Here is a 21,331-nt window from a genome sequence, read left to right as displayed (position 1 = left end):
AGCATCTGAAAACATAGGTGTCATCCAAAAATTAAGAAAGAGGAGTTTTCAGGGGAAAAAAAAGCATAGTGAGTTTTTATGAAACTGACTTGATATGATTGCAGGGACTCTAGTGATTAAAAAAATTATGAGAAACCCCCAAATCAAAAAGCAGAAGTTATAGTTATATCTGAAATTCCAGATTTTAAATATCAAATTTTGCGTCAATTTAAGCATATCTGATTAGAATAAGCTTTCCCAGTATATGTCATAGTTGCCTATCCTTCACAGAACTGTTCATCTGGACTAATTTATAGATATTTTAATACTATTTCTTCTTTCTTTCAAATATTTACACTATATCCTCACATCTCCCTTTCTTCCTTGTTATTCTTTGATGAAAAAAGTCTTGAGAAGTTGAAAAATGTAAATGTGTGTGTATCCATATATACCTGTATAATTCTCACTTCGCCCTCTAGATTTTGCTTTTCTCCAATGGAGGGAAGTTCATGAAGAAGACTTTGATTGGAGAAGCCTGTATCTGGCTTGACAAAGTGGATCTGAGGAAGAGAATAGTGAACTGGCACAAGCTTTTAGTCACGCCTACTCAAACACACTGAAGCTGTGTCTGCTCAGGGTGTGGAAGCGGAGCTCCGTAGCCTCAGAGGGAGACATGACTCCTAAAGTTCACGTGTTGGAAGCAAACCGATGAAAACAGGCCCTGGATTTCTCAAAGCTGTGAAGAGAAGATGCTTCAGAAGGAGATTTGACTTTTTGACGTGGCAGTCTTGGAGCAACCTGGGCTGAAGCTAATGAAGAGGCACACGGGTTTTTCTATGGCGGTCAGAGGTAGAGTAAAGGCAATTGTGTGTGCACACAGAAACCTTGTTCCAAAAGACGGGTCGAGTGAAGCTCGATTTTGAAAAGTACAAAACTCTTTGTCTTATACTCTCATAAAACTTCCTGCTTTGGAATTCTGACCTAAGATGCATTTATGAGCTGTCTACAGGACCAGAAGGTGACTGTGTTTATGGAGAAAAAGCAGGAGTTGTGACCAATGGATTGTAGACTGGACCGTGCATGTTTTCCCTATGTCTACATTAGGAAGCTATCCAGCGCCAGGTCTGGATTCTATACGACAGAAGCACATCTCCTTTTGGTGTAACTTAAAATAGTGAAGAGTGAAGATAATCGTAGGTTAAAATTACACTGTATTTACCTAGAAATAAAACAAAAACTAGTGACTGGATATTAAAAAAGAATGCTGACCCGCAAAACATGTACCTTGTTTGAAACCATTACAATCTCCATAACGTTCCACTAAGTCGAGGCACTTTCAGCACATCAAGGCGTCTAGATTAATTGGTGTGTCCTATGAGGAGGTTTGCTCATTCATGAGGAGCTGCCCTACATGCGTCATTCTACGTATTTCCTTCCTCTTGCATAATGTATTGTCAGAGACATCAAATTATTCTGGCAAAAAAAAATCATATTTATCATATGACACTGATTAAACTGCTGTCACTTTCTAATTTTTCTGTGGTTTTTCTCTATACTCAGTAAAAATATAATGAACACCCTGACAATACCCTCAAGTCCTTTCTCCTGTTCTGCTTTCTTGGTGATAATATCATCGTGAGAAAGCTAATGTTGGGAAAGGCTGGGAAGAGTCAATGTTGGAAATTAAAATACATTTGATCTATTTAATAATACAGAACCAAACAACCAATGTGTGCATCGCCAAAACGAAGCACTCTCTCCCTACCAACCACCAGTGTCAATAAATAAAAAGTAGCATGGAGCCGCGGGACATGCACTCAGCCGAGGCTGAAGTCCTGGCGTCTGGTTCTGATTCTGCTACTGACCTTGCACGTTTCCACTTCTCAAATGCAGATCAAATTCACTTCCCCCTAAATAATGGTGTTTTCCGATCCCTCCTAACAGGATGCCAGGATGCTCAAATAAAGAGGCCTAGGAACTAAGAAAGCACATTCCCAAATACTGCTTTAAATACAAATTGAAAGACAATTATTGTGTAGCTTTTTAATTCACAAATTTTATATGTGAGAAACAACTTCCGACCAAGGATAAGCATGAATAAAAACAGTAAATTGTTCCAAGACTCATTTTATTCAACTTCTACTTAAATAGACTTCCATTTAACCTGAAAAAGACAGAATGTTAAATAAAAGTTATTTGTCATACAAAATTTTCTGAAGCCACAGCTCTTATTCCACTACCACATTCTACCCAAAATAAACAAAATTGTTTTTCAAAGTATTTGAACTAAAAATTGCTAGTTTATTTAAGATGAGGTTTTATTGGGATTGTAGGAAATCATCTCAAAAATATTGGCTGGATATTGAATTTTCTCATTTTTAGAGAAAAACATTAAATTTGAAAGTAATGCAAGACCCTAGAAGTAAACATTTCTAGTATATGCCAAATTGTATATCTTACGAGTGTATCATTAAAAAAAATACAAGTTCACTTTTCTTTGTCCTAAAATAGCAACATTCTCTTTCCCCTATTTTCTTTCTTCTCCTCTCCCAATGCAATACCATTTACCACTGATAGTCTTCTAAGTGAACATGGGAGATGCAAATTTTCGAAGATAGGATATTGCTAACATTTATTTTTAGAGACTACTAGATATATTGGTGGTTGTCATGGATATTTCCAGCAGACACTCGTACTGGAAACCTCTAACCAGTCACAACTGGGGAAGAAAGGAGTCCAAAAGGATGTGGGACATCAAAAGCTCTTCACAGGCAACTGGGGTCCATCTCTTAACCTGCTCTACAGTCTCTGGTACTCCGAGGGTTTGGTGGAAGGTTATACAGCCAGATAGCTCACTATGTTCTTGTCACAACCACACACTCAGAAGGCCCACCAGAGTAAATTCAACAGGAGTAGCTCTTACACCTGAAATAATGGAAGCCCTTCTAGGGCAGCGGCCCCTCCACTCCAAGGGACTAGCAATAGGGCTAGATCAATGAGATCAATCGAGAGTCAACGACAGGACTACTTATCATGCACCAGCATTCCCCTTGAAAAAGGTCCTGCCAGTGTGCCAGTGTGCAGCTGACCGGGCTCCTAGGTTGTAACTGGACTTGTTCTATGCAACACCAACTCCTACAGGAATGCACTTGGAGGGATGCCACTCGCCCTTCTCACCACGGAACTCTTTCTTTTTTAATTGCAAATAGGGCTCTTAGTGATTTTTTTACTTTTTTTGGTAAATAACACAACACATGATTTTCCATTTTTTTATTTTATGTTTTATTATTAGAATTAGCTTTTCTATCTTAACAGTAATAAAGTTTATAATCTCTAATCTCTAGGCTATCAATCTTCTTGCAGCACTTACACCTTGAGAAGCATTTAGTTTTCCCTACTGGTCCACTGAGTCGTCAAAGATGGAAGTCACTTGTTGGTTTAAAGATGAGTAGTAAAGAATCTTTCAATTGGACAAGAAAAAGTACAGAGTGAACTTTTATAAAAACAGGGAATTAAAGAATCATTGCTACAGATGATTACGTGACACTCATAGCAAGAAGTTGGTGTTTTCTCTGATTTTACTTAATATTAAGAAAAATTTTGGTGACTCTGAACTTGTTTGATTAGCATTTCTGTTTAAAAGAACAATACTCAACATTAAGAGATAGCACTTGCCCTCGATCCTTAATACGGTCCATATTTTAGTAATTAATGATAGTTAAATATACATCCCCTGCATATCTATGAGGTTGATTTGGGGAATCACACACACTAGCATAATTGTATCCTGGGAAAATTATAGCTGGTAACCAGCTGATATTGATTTTCATTATAGAATGGCTGTTATGATGTTGGTGGTAGCCATAGTAACAATAGTGGTGGCAGTGATGTGAAGTAAAATAAATGATTTGTTACTATATTGTGCCCAATTTATGAGAAATGATTTAACCAATGCTTCGTTTCATTAAAATACCATAAAGATGTCTATAGTATTTTTTTACTTTATTATTTAAATCATAACTAACAATATTTTTAAAAACTTATTTTAATTGCTATAATGTCAAATAGTCCAAAATTAGCCAACTACAGCAACATGTGTTTATAAATATATGTATGATGGAAGAGACTTTCCCTCCTTTTGAGTTTGAAATGAAAGTGAACGCTTGATAACTCATCAGGAGCTTTTCCCTGAGTAATTGTTGGCCTTTAGTGTAACAAGAATGAATGAGTGAACCTGACAGTCTCATGGAATATGACATATCTACGTTTTCTGTATGTCTCGTGTGGCTGTTGTTAAAGATGCACAGTCAACAAAAATCGTTTAATCAAGTTCTTTATCCGATAGGTAGCCTGAGAGCATTTTTCTGAATCTGTTGCCCTGTATATAGCTAGACCTCTGATAACACAGCAGCTGTTGAACTAACCCCATCCTCTGGAAGTCAGCATGTGATTGTGATTCTCATTCAACTGTGTCTGTGTTCAGTGATGTGCTCAGGTGCTCCCATACTGACCAATGTGTGTGCTAATATCTTACCAATACGTCTCTTTCAAAGGGTGTTTCTTGTCTAAGTTTAAAGCCTAATAAAATTTGTTTCCAATAAAACACGAAGTACTTGGAGATGCGTCCCATTTCTGACCATGTGTTGCATGCTTTCTTGGTGATTTGCTAATCTCTTTATTATTTATTTGTCTACCTAACGCTCTGAAAAAATTTTAATGAACAAATGCAAATTCTTGGGCTATTTATTGTATAAAATGACCTGAAAATACATGAGAATTGTGTAGAACAAAATGCTTGTAAATGTGTCTTGAGTTTCACTCTATGTAAAAACATGTATTGGTTTTGTGACCGTACACAAGTTGTATCTTGATAACTTATGAAAACTGTGCTGTATAAAGGTTGTTGTATCAGCCTTATTAATAAATATTGAAACTATCAGTTTAATTTCTTGTGTTTATCAACAAGTGTTTCAGTCCAGGCAAGAACATATTTATACATTGTCATGTGGAGACAAAACTTAGAACCTACTACCTTATGAAAACTATAACCAGTAAACAAGAGAAAAGACAGCGGATATAGACACTAGGTTTTGAATAAGGAGGATTAAAGAAAGAAAAAAGGATTCCTTTTAATGCTTATTATTTCCTTGGTGAAATAGGTATGAAGTCACCTGCTCAGAAAGCAATGAGAGCCAATATAGGTTATCTCTCAGGAGACAGACTTAAAATAGTTCTCAAGGAGAGTGGGAGAACAGATAGACTGAAGGATAAAGAAGCTAGAACATTCCTGAGCCTGAACATGGAGTTTACATGTGCAAGCAGACAAAGGAAATGATAAACTCTAATTATGGCAGACCTTATCAGATCCATTAAACAGCAGCAGTAACAGGTGTGCATGCATACAGCGTGCATAATGGGATGATTTATAACTGATGAGCATACGTTAAAAAAAAGTAGGGAAGCTAAGGAAAATGAACTGGGGATAAAATCGTTACAAAATTAAAGGAGGGAGTAGACTCTGTCAAGTCTGGAAATCTTCCCGTGTCCTTGCAGCAAGCCCAGCTCAGACATTGACTAGAGTTTGCCCACTGAGCTGAGAGGAAGAATTACAGCTGGCAGAACAATGAGAGCAGAGAAGGCAGCGGATATCCAAGCTAATCGCTCAAAAAATTTAATAGTGATAGAAGCCGGAAAGAGAGGTCCGTGAGGGTTTAGAATCTGATCAAATAAACTCCAAAAACTCTGATCTGGTGGAATAATTGTATTACAGTAAAGTAACCAACATGTCTCAACAGGGTCTATATTTGGTCTTATTTCATCTATCAATAAAAATTGTTGGCCGGGCGGTGGTGGCGCACGCCTTTAATCCCAGCACTCGGGAGGCAGAGGCAGGAGAATCTTTGTGAGTTCGAGGCCAGCCTGGTCTACAAGAACTTGTTCCAGGACAGGCTCCAAAGCTACAGAGAAACCCTGTCTCGAAAAACAAAAAAAACAAAAAAAAATTGTTGCAAATAAAATATGTGCAGAAATATTTAATAATTTCAATGCTTTATATTTTTGAAAACCAAGAAATTCTCATTTTTTCATTGTACTCAGAATTGCACCTGACCATCTGAACATAAACAATTACAACAGTAACAATTGACTATTAGCAAAACCAACCAACTTCCTTTCATTTTCTGTGCAAATCCTTACCAGGTTCTGGGAAAGTCCAGGGTGATCAGATAGATTCCTGTTCTGGTGAGGGAGTGTCTGCTGTAGAGGGAGTCTTTATTCTGTTAATCTGGGAAATTTAATTCTTTGTTTGAACAGACAAATTGAAGAAACTGTTAATATCAACTGGTGGGAGTCTTTAAATGATTTGAGAACTCCCTTTAAAGAGCCTAGTCCTGTCTGCTGTGGGCATTTAGAAGAAAGCCACACACTATTGTGTTACTTCCAAATACTGGTAGCTAGAATTTGTTGGCAGAACAAAGTCTAGCTGCCTATAATACTGAACACGGTTACCCTCCCTCCGACCCTGTGGCTCTTACTTGACTTCTGCAGCAGCCTCTCAATGGCATTGCTGTTGTGCTGCTCTCAAAGCCACCATCTGCACAGTTGTCTCTTCTGCCCACAGTATGGAAAGCACACTGGCCCTACCATGCTCGGCATAAAGGTCTTCAGTAGTTTCTGTTGTCAAAGCTATAGCAGGAGATGTGACACAAAGCCTGAACTCAGCTCTCCTTTCTTTCATTGGCCTGTTGGGATCCAGGCTGTTGACCTCACCTCTTGTCTTGCTGTTGGGATCCAGGCTGTTGACTGTCACCTCTTGTCTTGCTGTTGGGATCCAGGCTGTTGACATCACCTCTTCTCTTGCTGTGGGAATTTAGTTGTTGACCCTACTCCTTCTCTTGCCCTATGTGCTTCTCTTGCTGGCTTCTCTTCTGCAGCAGCTATGAAAGTAAGGTTTGATCTCCAGCATCTTCACGATTCACTCACAGCCTGAAAATTTTTAATGCTGTGATATTATGGTTAGTTGTTTTTACTTGTTCTATTTTTTTCATTTGTTTATTTTCTACAAAAGACCCAAACCTTTGTATACCCCATGTCTCCTGCCTTAACCTCCCCTCACACAATCTTTCCTTTTACTCATCTGCCCAGGGGCCTCTCCTCTCTCCCTCCAATATTATCTCATTTTCTGCATCATGGAATGCATCCTATAACCAGATGTTCTTCCTGGGTCTTTCCACGCTGTTATTACAACTAATCAGAACCCTGAGCTTGGATTATTACATAGGTTTATGGTCAAAGAGTACTCTATTTCTCATTCGGACACCACACATTTCCTTAGTTATGCTTGTGATCAGGTAACTAATGCGAGATTATAAATTTCACAAGTACAAAAGTCCATATATGTTTTCATAATCTTATTACACCATTGGACTACTGTAAAATAAATTAAGTATTCATTGAGTACTATTTGAAGTAGAGAATTTTTGTGTGTCTAAATCTCGAAGAAAAGCAAACACTGTCTAGAAAATTAGGATGCCCTAATTTGTTCTAAAATAAAATAACTTTAAAAAGTCTTTATTCAAATGAACCAAGTTTATACAATGAAAAATAAAGATCTGTTAATAGAAAGAGAGAAACGAAGTCTAAAGAAGAAACAAAAAGGAGACTTAAAATAATTAAGGAGCTAAAGAAAACATCTCATCTCCCAGAAATAGCATAGTTCCGGTATACAAAATGCAGTATTTGCAATTTGGAGAAAGATGTCTGAAGTTACCTTACACAAAGAGCAAGGCATTTCCTAGAGGTTGATTCTTTACAGAGACTAGGCCAGAGACAGTCAAAGGTCAGACAAAGGGACTGGCAAGATGGCTCAGCCAGGAAATGTGCTTGGTTGTTGCCTGAGTTTAATCCACAAATCCTTGCAAATAGAACTGAAAGGGGTAAACTTATTAACCCATTTATTCTGTGATTGGTGAGGTCTCCTTACATTTTAAGAGATTAAATACGGAGTAAGGGGGCAAATGTAAAAAACTTGTAAATTTTGAGAATGTGGTGATTAAATATGAGCTAGTTTCAATTAAAAGACAAAGACCAATAAGCAGGAGCATAATCAGGTCTTTGTTCATGATCAAATAATACCAGAAATATGGCAAGACCACTATATTCATTTCTATCATGCCAGAACTGGCAAGTCAATGACAGGATGGCTAATGTCATCTGACCACATTATCCTGTCTTTGTCATTGTTGAGTGGCTACTCCATGCTGAGGGCTTCCTATCAGATCTCTGTGATTGCTGAATGTGTTATCTATCTGATCCCGGTCCTTACTGTTCAACACCTTCTTATTTCTGGCCATTCAATTTCCTTTTTGGTCTTCTCTCAGCTCTTAGCATTAGCAAATGTCCAGAAATAAGCCTGACTTTCCCTCTAAGTCCACAGCTCCTTTCACGGAGTGCGTGACCAGGTTCTCTGCTTTATAACTTCACTCACCAGGAAGATTTTCTTTCTTCGGTGATTATCTTTGCTAGCAACTCCTTTCAACATGAAATCACATCATGAGACCACTTAGGTATAATCAAGCTTGGAAATTGTTTTCTCCTTTCAGCGTGTCAAAGGAATCCCCGTGAGAAGACAACATGGTCTGAACCACCTGTGTCTTCCCAAGTGCTAGGCTGCAGGCATGCACACCCCTGCTAGGCTTGGACTTGGCCCAAAGTGTACCACCTAGTATTTGTGATGAACTTCTAACTTTATGACATTGAGAGTCTAGGAGAACTCAGCTTATTATGGGTCGCTCCAGACATAATCTCACTTTGTGCCTCATGATTGAGTATTCCATCTGTGCCATGGTCTCATGCCAAGAAGTCATTCTTATGTGGAGCATCTTTCTCCACTGAGGGTGTCATGATCTTGCTCCAAAATCCCAATTCACTCACTGGAAATCACTGTTATGGATGAATGGAATTTAAGTTCCATCTTCTGCCACTACTGTCATTTGTGATTGAGAGCCTGGCAGATTAAGGAGTCAAACAGCAGAGCTGCCTGGACCTCCTCAGGAACCTCTGCCAAACCATTTTCTACCTTGATCTCAGGCAGAGCTAGCAGTGTTCTGTACATTGGATCTGAGTCATTGTCTACATTACCTGTGTACTTCAACAAGACCCTCAACAGCTCCACCAGGAACTGTCCTTCCTTCCCTGAGACAGAGCTTGGAAAATGTATCAATTTATCTTATTTGTCAGTAAATAGCTCAAGTAGTTCTAAACAATAGACCCCTGGAATCTTGACTGAAGCTACAGGTCTCTGAAGTGTGTGTTTGAAACTGCACAAAACTACTAAGGAGTTGGATGATTTGTGAGTCACATCAGTAAATGTCATTGAGAATCAAAAATAAATCAACACAATAACCTCTGTATAGATGGTCTGAATCAATTTAGAATACTCAGTAGTGAATAGTTAAAAGCTACTTGTTGCAGGTTATTCATTACCACTGTGTGAAGATGTTTTTCTCTGTGATTGGTTTAATAAAAATATAAATGGCCACTAGCTAGGCAGGAAGAGGTGAGGCATGACTTCTGTGGACAGAGAGGAATCAGAGAAGAAGAAAATGGAGGAAGAAAACCAAGTCACCGGTCACATGGAGAGGAAGCAGGATGAACAGTGCAGAATAAAGGTAACCAAGCCGCTTAAGAGAACATAGACAAAAAGATATGGGTTAGTTTATTATAAGAACTAGTTAGAAACAAGCCTAAGCTAAGGCTTAGTTTCATAATAAATAAGTCTCCAGTTAGTTTTTTTGAAAGTTGGCGGTCCAAAGAAAAGTCCATTTGTAACTAATTACAGTACAGTCCTCAGAAGAATCCATGAGTGAATATCACCATCAATTCTATATAAACGTATATACTCTGATCAGAATTTTGCATGTGCATTTGTAAATCTCATGCCTGGGTAGCATTTTCCTATAGCTTCACTGCTGACCTCTAGTAATAATTCTGGTCTCAGGACTCTCCTAGTGGCTGCCCCATCTCCACGAGGAGTTGACAGCAATTCATTATGAAGGTCTTGCTGAATACTGGACTCTCTTGGACTTTTCCTAACGCTGACTTCCCTGGTAGGCCTGTTGGTAAGTGATAACAGACATATACCTGAGCCTTTTTCCCTCTGTTCTACAGTTGACCTACTAACACCAGCATTTGCATTTAGGCAAATAAGGGTGCATGATAAATAAAGTCACATAAACTGATGTGGGTTCCCTCTGTATGCTATGAATATGTTCTATTACCATTGGTTAATAAAGAAGCTGCCTTGGGCCTACTGCAGTGCAGAACAGCGCAAGATGGGAATTCCAAACAGAGATAGAGGAGAAGAGAAGGCAGAGTCAGAGAGATGCCATGTAGCTGCCGAAGGAAACATGTAGCCCAGGAACCTTATCGGCAAACCACAAGCCTCGTGATAAAATATAAAATAATGGGAAAGGGTTAATTTAAGGTATAAGAGCTAGCTAGCAATACATTGAAGTGATTGGCCAAGCGTATTGTAATTAATACAGTTTCTGTGTGATTATTTCGGGTCTGGTGGCCAGGAACTAACAAGCAGCCTCTGACTACAATATACATGGGAAAAAATTCACCAGGTCAGGAGGAATAAGATAAAAAATGTACACCTACTTTTAGTTTTTGAGAACCCTCTAGTAACGGGCACATTTAACTGCCAAGTCACATGAGAAGGAGCCCTCCAGGTATGCTTGCTGGAGATGGTGGCGATTGCACTGATTCATGTTGAAAGACTCATATGAATCTGGGCAGGGCCGTTCTATGTGCAGGGATCCTGAACCATGCAGAATGCAGACATTGATCTGAGCTCTAGCATGCATCCGTGGCTCTCTGCGTCTTGAGATGGGATACAATGTGACACCAGGCCTCCCCTGCTCCTGTGGTGTCTTCCTCGCTGTGATGGAATACAGCCCTCTCCAACTGTAAGCCAAAATAAACTCTTTCCCCCTTAAGTTTTCTTTTATGAGGATGCTTGTTCACAGTAGTGAGAAGACACCTTCATACTGACTTCCACAGTGGCTGCAGCAGTTTATGATACCCAACCATGAGTAGGTGGTCCTTTCCTACCATCCTCCCTAGCCTTTGGTGCCATTTTCCTTCTTAATGACAGCCACCCTGACTTGGATCATATGGAAGGATTCTTAATGCAGTTTTGTCATCAAGGAAAGGCAAGAATTTCTAAAAACATAAAAAGGTGGGGGATGGGTAATTAGAGTAACATGGGTTATATCACAAGTAATTAGAGAAACAAATGATGATTATAGATGTCCCCCAGCAAAATCTCTAAGGAAGGAGATGCTAGGGATCTCAGAGAAGTGTTTCCAACAGTCCAGTGTAGTGGACTTCATGGCATTGATGGAGATCATGGAATTTCATCAAATAGGACTCCACAGCTGTCATCCTAGAAGGGTCCAGAACTTTCTACTCGGCTTTTTTCCCCTTGTTTTTATTTTTGTTTTATTTTTTAAATTCACTTATCTATTTTACATCCCAGTGGCAGTTTGTCCCCCACCATCTCTCTTTCAGAAAAGGCAGGTCTCTCGTGAGTATCAATAAAACACGGCATATCAAGTTACAGGAAGACTAAGCACCTCCCCATGTTTAAAGACTGGGCAAGGCACACCAGTATGAGGAGGAGTAGGGTCCTAAAAACCAGTAAACAAGTCAGGGAAAAAAAAAAACCCAGTTCCCACTATTAGGGGACCTTCAAGAGGACCAAGCTACAAAACTGTAACATATATGTAAAGTGCCATGGAGGCTGCCTGATTGTTGTTTCAGTCTCTGTGAGCCCCTATGAGCTCAGGTAGTTGATTCTGTGAGTTTTCTAGATCTGGTCTAGCCTCTGGTAAAGCTGAAGTCTTTTGAAGTTGTAGACCAGAATATCAAGCCCAGGGGAGGCGGTGCAGTCTGGGGTTGTGGAGCAGGCTTAAAGGGGTTAAGAAGCTGTAGACCAGGGTATTCTATTCTGCTTTTAATGGAGTTCTAGTGCTCCAAACAGGCCTCACGAGGCCTGTTCCTAGAACACCTGCTCTTCCCCTGCAGGTGGCCAGGGCTCATCTATAAAATTGCAGAGGTGCCTTGTGAGGGCACTCATATTTGACTTTGGCTCTTTTTACTTGTCCTCAATTCATTAGCCCTATCTCTACAAGTAAGCAATTCAGCGAGGTGGTAAAGTCATCTCTGCTGTTTACAGGCACTCTTCACCCTGTGTCTTTCAAAAAGCTTTACTAAGAACACCCACAGGAATACTCTTTGCCGTGAAGACTGTTCCAAAGTGTCCACTCCCGACTCCTCAGCAGTTGCCCTGGGTTCTCAGGCCGGTACCTTTCATGCCTCACATTCCCCAGGGTAAATAGCGAGCGATCCAGCCCCTGAACACCACTTTGCCACCACTCACTGTGTTGTGAGTAGCAGTTCTGGTTCTCCAAGACATAGCGTGATGAGCAAGCAATGACCAGGCAGGCTGCTTCTGGAGGAGAAAGCCGCAGGAAGTACACACAGCGGGGGGGAGGGGGGGCGGGCGGGCGCAGGGGAGGTGGTAAGGTAGACAGTTGGGAGAACGAGAGTAGAACTGGAAAGGAAGCCTCAGGCCACAGAAACGGTGCTCAGCCAACTGGAAGCCGCTCAGAGACACCGATCTGTTCCAGGCAATCCCTGTGCTTCCTTGTTCTCTTTGGCCCTTTGCTGATAGCAGCTGTAGAGCGCCTGGTGGAGCTTTCCTTGGTCACAGCAGTATCTGCTCCACCACAGGCCCGTGGAGAGACACAGATGGCTCTCCTGCACCACCGTCAGCACTTCAGGCTCCGTGCAAATCCAAACGTCAAATAGAAAAATGTGTACTAGAGAAATTAGTTGGAATTAGAATTTAAGACATGTGGAGTTGGGTTTGGAATTTGGGAGAAGTGTTTTTCTAGTCCACCGCATTCTGTCAGAGTATTGAGCGCTGTTGATGGTTGCTTTTCCTGAGTGTAATTTTAGTCCACTCTAAGAATCTATTCTTGGATTAAATGAAACACTGTATGTTTAAAGTTGGCCCTTTAAAATTTTTATTCAAAGAAATCACTAAAACTCGACAGGACGAATAAAACACAATCCTGGCCCAGAGCTTAGTTAGCTCCCATGTAAACAAGCAGAGACCCTTTGAACATTATTGAGGTTAGCTCGATATTCTTTTAATGTGTAAAATAAATAAATTAGTAGCTTAGCCTGCTGCAACAGGCTTTGGCTTCCTGGCTTTAATGGTATCCTTCAATAATGGCACAGCCCACTTTCAGCTGTGCTCGGAAGGCCTCCTTAGTACAGACATCAAAGGAACGCCCAGAGCTGCTGCCTCTGCAGTTGTTCAGGGTCCTCGGGAAGTGGGATGCAAAAGTGTGTCTCCTCCCACAGAATAAAGACTGAGACCCAGATACATTTAGATAAGCAATCGAGATCAAAATCACTTTGTTTGCACAGGTGCTCTACCTGAAACACGGCTGGCCTGATTTCCTTGCTATTGATCTGTCTCGTGTATTCTGTCCAGTTCCTCTTTCCTGCTTGAACAGAGTTCTTCTTTGTTCTTCAATCTTTGTTCTTTCATCATTGTTGTCAACAACTGTCGGGTGTCACATTTGCAGGCACGTTGCCTTCAGTATGTTAAACATTACCCAATTCAAGGTAGTATTTGCAATTGCCTGATCCCGAGATAGTTAGGACTAAGAGCCAAACTTGGAATATGTTAATAATGTACTTTGAATATGTTTAATTCATAGGAATTGAAGTTTTGATGTTATTACTATTTGACATAAACAGTGGCTATAACGCTGATGGTTGAATCTGACATGTTTTAACTTGAGGGTCAGAATGATAACACAAGGAAAGTATAATGATTGGAAATATAAGCGTTAAGAATTTTATTTACTATCTGAACAAAACAGAGTAAATAAACAGGTATTGGTCAATCCTTGCAGTCTGGGTTTCTATAAACATGGAAGTTGGATCTACTCTGCTTGTACCATTTTAAAGCAAACAAAGATATTTTGTCTGTAACACAAAAGAGTATAGTTCAGACCCTCTGAAAAGCGATATGTTTTAGACTAAAGGAGACCCTAAAATATGGGTGATAGAATAAAGACCAGTGATGGAGAGAAAAGAATTGTCTTTGAGTGACTATTATAAATTCAACCTTTTTACATGACCTTAATACATATTCTTAAAAAATAAACTTGACATTAACTGAAATAGAAGGAAGAAACCTGGCTGACCTCTTGTCATAACTGTTTTCCAGATTGTTCTCACCAATAACATTCTGAGAAATAGACCTGGGAAACACTTTCTGGTTGTATTTAATGGAACTTAGCAGGTTACAGAGAAGGCTGAAGGAGGGAGGACCTGATACTCATGAGAGACTGGTTCGTCACTGGCCAAGTGGCGGTTAGCACCCTCGGAAGTAGCTTCTCATCCTGCTCACGTAACTGTGCGTCTGCACTCTGTACAATCCTTACTTTTTTGTCTCCTTTTTCCTATGTGATCACCTCCCTGAGCACCGTATTTCCAATGTACAAATACGCACAAGTGCCTTTGTAACAATCTTTGATATTAAGACACAAGTATTTTTGTCGAGACATGGCCCTTGTCCGTTGATCCCAGCACTCAGGACAGAGTCAGGAAGATTAGAAGTTTGAGGTCAGCCTGAGCAACACGGTGACTCCTGTCTCACATGGAAGAACAAGCAATGAATACATACAAAATACCGAAACATATGAAGCCCCATATCATAGTACGAATCAATACAGGACCAAGGATTTTTAATTTTCATATTACACTTAATCTTTGGAAGTTTTATTTTTCCAAGATACACGTCTTAAATGAGAAAATTGTTACAAATTACGTTGTATGAAAGACTATCAGGGGTTTCGAAGTTTTAAAAAATTATGTATTAGCAAATACCCCACCCTATATTCAACTTCAAGGGCGGTCTCTTTCTAATTGATAGCGTGGTGAGATCCATTAATGACACCATTACTGATCTGCATGTTCATAGAGTAATAATTGAATACCTGCGGGGTGAGAAGTAATTTGGGAATGTCAAAGTGTGCTCGGAAGATTTTCATTAAAACCAAACAGAAATGTGCTATTGAACTTGCTATTGGTTCACTATTTTATATGAATTTTTATGGATTTTTGAAATTAATTTTAGCTGATCAGTGCTATCAGACAAGTCAATGAGTGAAAAAATACATTTGAACTGTTGGAATCTGATAAGAGAAATAATTCCATGCACCGTTACCAACAACTATCAATATGCTTCACATTAATGACATATTGGAGGCTGTAGAGAACCATGGACGGGGCCTGGCCCAGCTGCCTTCAGAAGCATCGTCATAGGCTTTTAAGAGTCTATGATTCAGGGCTGGAGAGATGGCTCAGAGGTTAAGAGCATTGCCTGCTCTTCCAAAGGTCCTGAGTTCAATTCCCAGCAACCACATGGTGGCTCACAACCATCTGTAATGGGGTCTGGTGCCCTCTTCTGGCCTGCATGTATTACACACAGACGGAATATTGTAAACATAATAAATAAATAAATGTTTAAAAAAAAAGTCTATGATTCGTGGGCATCAAGTTTGTCCTTCCAGTTCCGCAGTTCTTGCTAGACCAGCACACTCCCTCGGGCAGTGAAGCATCATGCTGCTTTGTGCTCCTCTGTCTGATCCCCAGCAGCAAAGGGACATGGAAGTCTGATGGAACGTTTGGTTTCGGACATGAACCAAGTGCGCCCTGTATAGCTTGCGAATGTCATTGGGTTCTGCCAACTATGGCCGCATTGATTCCGGCCGTTGCCGTTAAATTCTCTTTCTGGTGAAGATACAAAAAGTCCGACTGCTCCCAATAAAATTTCCACAGCTTATGTTTGGCTATGGACCCTCTAACCAGCCTGGATTAATTCCTCAGGTAAGTAAGGGGACCTTGGCCAGGAACGCAAGCACAGGCCTATGGGATAAAACATTTGACTTTGGAACATTAATTCTGAACAATGAAATTAAAATCATTCATGAAATTTGTGTGGATTTTAAAACAATTATACCATAATTTTGATAAGTGGGATTGCTCTTGTGTTTGCTGTTGGCATGCCTTTTTCCAACAACCACACATCCTGTGCCCTGGCTCCCTTTCTGCATTTGGAGGATTTGAGATTTTCAGGTTAGAATTGTGTTGCTAAACCCTACTTGTCTACTTAGGGACTTGCCCTTTTATTGATTGATTGATTGATTTATGTTTATCGGACAATATTTATAGGATTGTGATCATCTCATTTGTGCAAATAACATTTCTTTACATTTTTCAAATTTTTCATTTTATTAAAAAAGAGACAATAGTCATCTATAAATTATTTTGTATCTAACTATGCAAATACAACCTCAAACACTCTGGTAAATTCCATGATAGCGGTAACAATTTTAGGACTTCCCAAGAGGATGCATAACAAAAAAAAGATCAATCAAATTCAAATTCTAGTCATTAACTGAATTTTAAGAAGAAAAAGTAATGCGAAGCGATTGAAAAATCAGTAACTTTAAGTTCTCTGAGTTTGTTAATTTTAGTCCAGTCATCAGGAGGCCCCATGCAGCGGGATGGTAGCGAACGCATTGACTGTACTGGGGACTCAGAAGCAGTTCCCATGATGTACTTCAGGTGTTGCTATCTGATAGATTTAAGTGACATTTACAGATTAAAGCTTGGTGAAGTCAAGCTGTGTCCTCCCACTACCCTTTGAAACGCAGTGACTGGTCAACAGTTGCTATTTCACAGCAGAAAGAAACAGTTGGTACAAGCTGAACACGGGGCTACTTCTCCTCTTGAAGGAAATAAGCATAGATATATTGATACATATACATTCAAAACTCAAAGAGGTACCTTTGCATTACTATCATATAAAAACAATCTCACTATAATCAAATTACTGGGAAAAAAACACAAAGGCAAAAAAAAAGTATTTGCCATATTGAAAAAAAAACACACATTGTCTCAGTGGTTCTGTTGTTTGGTTATAAAGTTATATACTATAAGTTTCTGACTCCTAGGACTGTGCTGAATCAAACCGAAGCAAACGCACCCCCTTCTCAGTCCCTGAAAAGGACACCTTGAACCCATTCACCCACAAAAAGTGATGAGAAATGTCCCTGTTTGCAAGTGGTAAACTAGGAAAATGCAATCACCTGGAAGAGATGTACTTAAATTGGCAGGACCCACAGGAAAGGCGGGTGCAGAACGTACTTCCTGGGTGGAACTCTGGGAGCTTTTGGAAGGAGAGAAGAAGCTCTTGGGGAAGCTGGTTCAGATACAGACATGGTTTCTTCATAGCGATTCCCCACAGTGCAGGCGCTTGCAGCAAGGTATCTGTTTCTGTAAAGGAAGGTTTGTTACATTTGTTTCTGTATTCTCCGAGACATCTTCTTCCAAGATCGAGTTGAGTGGCTGAGATAGAGTTCCGATGTTTAGTCTTTTACAAGAACAGCCTAGAGAAGCTCCCCACCACCACCACCACCACCCCAAGTTAGTGTAAGGAGAGCTAGTCTACCTACCTAAAAGAGTTTAGTGCCGACCTCCCAAGAAGAACCTCAGATTTTCTCAACAGCCACAAGCCTGCTTGGAAGAGGCTCTTTCGCTTTGGTCAAGACAACAATTTGTTTCTAGCAGATATCTAAAAATGTTCATTGGAAAGGGGGGATGGTGAGGAAAGGGGGAAAATGCTTGCTATGTTCTCTTAATATTTGCATATGATTGGCAGGGCCAGGTGATCCTGTCCTTCCTTTAATCTTCATAAATGTTTTCTATTATGCAGTGAGCTTTGTTCCCCTCATCACACAGCAAACACCGCCTGTCAAAAATGCTTAGCTGGGTGAGGAGAAAAGTCTGTACCTGAGAGGAATCCAAAATCTGAATTTGAAGAGAGTGAAGATGAAGAATTAACAGGACTGGTCATGATGGCGCTCACCTATAATTCCAGCACGCGGGAGGCAGAGGCACACAGATCTCTGTGAGTTTGAGGCCAGCCTGGTCTACAGAGCAAGCTCCAGAATAATAGCCAAATAAAAACAAGACCCGTCTTTCAAGGAGGTAGTCTGTTTTCCTGCTCCTCGCAATCTGCTGCTGTCTCCTTCCAACAGAGGAACCTCTGAAATCCGAACTCGGAGCCGGATCCACGGAGTTCACACGTTCCTCACGTCAGTAGTGGCTGAAGCATGGAGAACAAAATGCTGAGAAAATGTCTACCAATCACAAGTTTATATCCCATAAAGGGCTTAAAAGTGCATTTTCCCTTTAGTTGTTGAAGGAAACGACATCGTTTTTCGGAGAGTGGAAACCTCCTCCTGGCCTGGGGAAAATCGGAAGGACGAAGACAGTTTCAGGAGGGTTTGATTACGACTGTCTTCTTGTAGTGAAGCACTTTTCACCTCTCCTTGAATGAAAAGGGATTTGCCACCTCCCAGTCCAGAGGGTCCTGTTACAAAGTCAAAGCATTTTGTTGCAGCTGTCGTACTGCAATTCTGCCACAAGGTGGTGCTCTAACCCTTCGGAAGTTTAAAAACATCCACTTAACAGCCTCGGGAATGATTTTCTTTTTAAATACGATACGTATTTAAATAACTAAAGCATGCTTTTGTTTCACAGTGTAATCTCTGTGCAGGTCTAGCGACTGTGAGAATTTTTCTATGCAACATAAATCATGAGACCTGAAATAGCCGAGACCGAGGACATAGTAGGAATCATTACTAAGATTGTATTAACTGTGGGTACCTAGTGTTGTGCCGAGTGTTTCACCTGCATGTGCTGGATGCGGACAGACCTTACAATGGTGATTTGGGAAATAAGGTAGCCTCTGGTAAGATGAGGACATTTTTATGTTCACTCACCATCTGCGACCTGAGTTCACAGAGACGGTAATAAAGCTGGGTCATGGTCCAGGGCTCCCGGCTGCCAGAGCGCCTAACCATCACCAATACCCAAGCAACAGCAGGCTGAGACTGTATGAACAATAAAGAATCCAGGGCCTAAGGGTCTACTTCCGTGGTCGAGCTCTTGCCGAGCATGCTGGAGGTCCTGGGCTTTATCTCCAACAACTCGGGGGGCAGAGGGAAGCAGAGGCAAAGCCACTGCAAAACTAGAGGCATTTTTTGAAAAATGGACACGGACTCAACTGAGAAAGTATATACAGTGCCGTTTCGACAGAACGATCGCAAAAAGAATTGTCAACAAACATGGACGGACTAGTGCAGGAAAGCAAGATTTAAAGAGGAAAAAATGTTAACCCCAAATGCTAAAACGTTTCTAAGTTATAGTATTGGATATTTTGGTGCTGTTTCCTTGTTGCTGTGCTCAAGTGACCAGGGACAGTTTCATCCACTAAAATTGTCTCCTTTAACACTTCCCAGAATTTTAAGAGGTTTTCTCAGTTCCTTGCTTTTAATGAAAGATGAAGGGTGTCAGGGAGATGGCTCAATCAGTATATGTTTTCCATACCATCATAAGAACCGGAACTCGGTTCCCCAGAACCCACGCAAAAATGCTGAGTGGCGTGTCCTCCTGTTATCCTACGGCTGGGGAGGCAGAGACAGAGCCCCTGGAGCTGACTGCTCACCCAGTCTAGCCAAATATAAACCTCCGAGTTCCAGAGAGAAAGCCTGTCTCAAACATAAGGCAGTCTCCAAACGCAGTGGCACACGCCCTTGATCTCAGCATGCCAGCCTCAGAGGCAGGCGGATCTTGGATCTTTATGAGCTGGCGATCAGGCTGGTTTACATGGATAGTTCCAAGCAATCCAGAACTACTTAATGAGACCCTGTCAATAATAATGACGATGATGATAATAATTTTTAAAGTGATCGAAACACTCAATTTTAATCTCTAGCCCCTATGCGCGCGCGCGCACACACACACACACGCACACACAAACACATGCACAAACGCACAGACGCACAAAATAAAAAAAAATGTCATAGGTCTAACTTTTCTAAAACTCTGGTGCTATTCCTCAGCCAGAGCCAGCCCAGCTGTCAATCTGGGCGCCAGCAACCTCTCCTTGACCGCTGTGGGCTGTTTCCGACGTCACTGTTTTTAAAACAGCCTTCTGTTCTTCGGTGACGCTGTGATTTCTACTTCTTTTTTTACCAATTTGGAAAACGATGTTTGCTTTAAAAGAAAGGAAAATAGTGTAGAATCATTTTGCTTGTTGTGCCAAAAATGGCCACTAGGGGGCAGCATCCAACCAAGCTTCTGAGTCAGTAAGGAAAGACGCATAGGTACAGAAGCTGAAAATCTTGCACTAAGAGAAATAAACGTCTCTCTCTCTGTCCCTGCCTCTGCCTGACTGCTCCCCCTACCCTACCCCCGGGTCTGCAGACACTTCTTCTGGAAACCCGGTCTTCTGCCCTCACAGTCTTCTACAGTGGCACGCTGGTCACAAGCTAGAGTCACTGGGGAAGAGGGACCCTCATGGCGAAGATGGGAGCAAGCCAGTGAGCAGTGTTCCCCCATGGCCTCTGCATCAGCTCCTGCCTCCAGGTTTCTGTTTGAGCCTCTGTCCTGTCTTCCCTCAGGGAAGGAGCATGACCTGAGAGTTATAAGCAGAAATAATCCTTTCCTCCCCAGGTTGCTATTGGTCACGGTGTTTTTTCATAGTGTATTTCACAGCAATGGAAACCATGACCATGACAGGCGGCAACTGCACCGTGGTGCTCGGGTCTCTGGTCTCCCTTCCTGCCTTCTCTCCTCTTTCTCGACCTCCTCCGTGACCCTGGTCCCCTCCCATCTCACTGTACCTCATCTTCCTCCACCGAGCCTGTCCTCGCTCATCACCTGCTGTCTGTTCTCCCCTCAGACCCATTTCTATTAATCTGTGTATCATCACATGACTGTTGCTTACTGGCCAAAGTTCCGTCTGGCTTCAGCAGGGCTACATGGCTTCTCTCTTACTCCTCCTGCTCTCTCCCAGCATTCAGCTTAGTCATCCCCACCTAGCTCTGTTCCCCTATAGCTCTGCTATAGGCTCAAAACAGTTCCTTTATTAACCAATGGTAATCACAGCATAGAGGGGAATCCCCCATCACCTCCCCTTTTCTGTTTAAAAAGAAGGAAGATTTTAATTTTAACATAGTAAATTACATATAACAAAACAGGTGTCAAGCAAGAATTATAGTTACAATATTTATATCTACTTTATCTTTTATCATAACTAAGGGAAACTATAACTATAAATTTTTCAACTCCATCAAAGACCCCAGAAGGATATAATATCACCTAAGTAAACAGGAAGTGCATTGTAAGC

General features: G+C 40.9%; 1 protein-coding gene across 3 annotated transcripts in view; it reads left to right on the top strand.

Annotated features, from left to right (window-relative positions):
• Positions 1-4,918, top strand: part of Pclo (piccolo presynaptic cytomatrix protein) — a 298,837-nt gene extending 293,919 nt beyond the window's left edge. For all 3 annotated transcript variants that reach the window (XM_057758809.1, XM_057758808.1, XM_057758807.1), the window contains one exon: positions 459-4,918. In XM_057758809.1, coding sequence (XP_057614792.1) covers positions 459-599 — 141 coding nt within the window. In that variant the 3' untranslated portion in view covers positions 600-4,918. The remainder of the gene's footprint in view (positions 1-458) is intronic.
• Positions 4,919-21,331: the final 16,413 nt, after the last annotated feature.

The sequence above is a fragment of the Chionomys nivalis genome, chromosome 26 (assembly GCF_950005125.1).
Source record: "Chionomys nivalis chromosome 26, mChiNiv1.1, whole genome shotgun sequence".
NCBI lineage: Eukaryota > Metazoa > Chordata > Mammalia > Rodentia > Cricetidae > Chionomys > Chionomys nivalis.
This window is presented reverse-complemented; position numbering and strand designations above follow the sequence as displayed.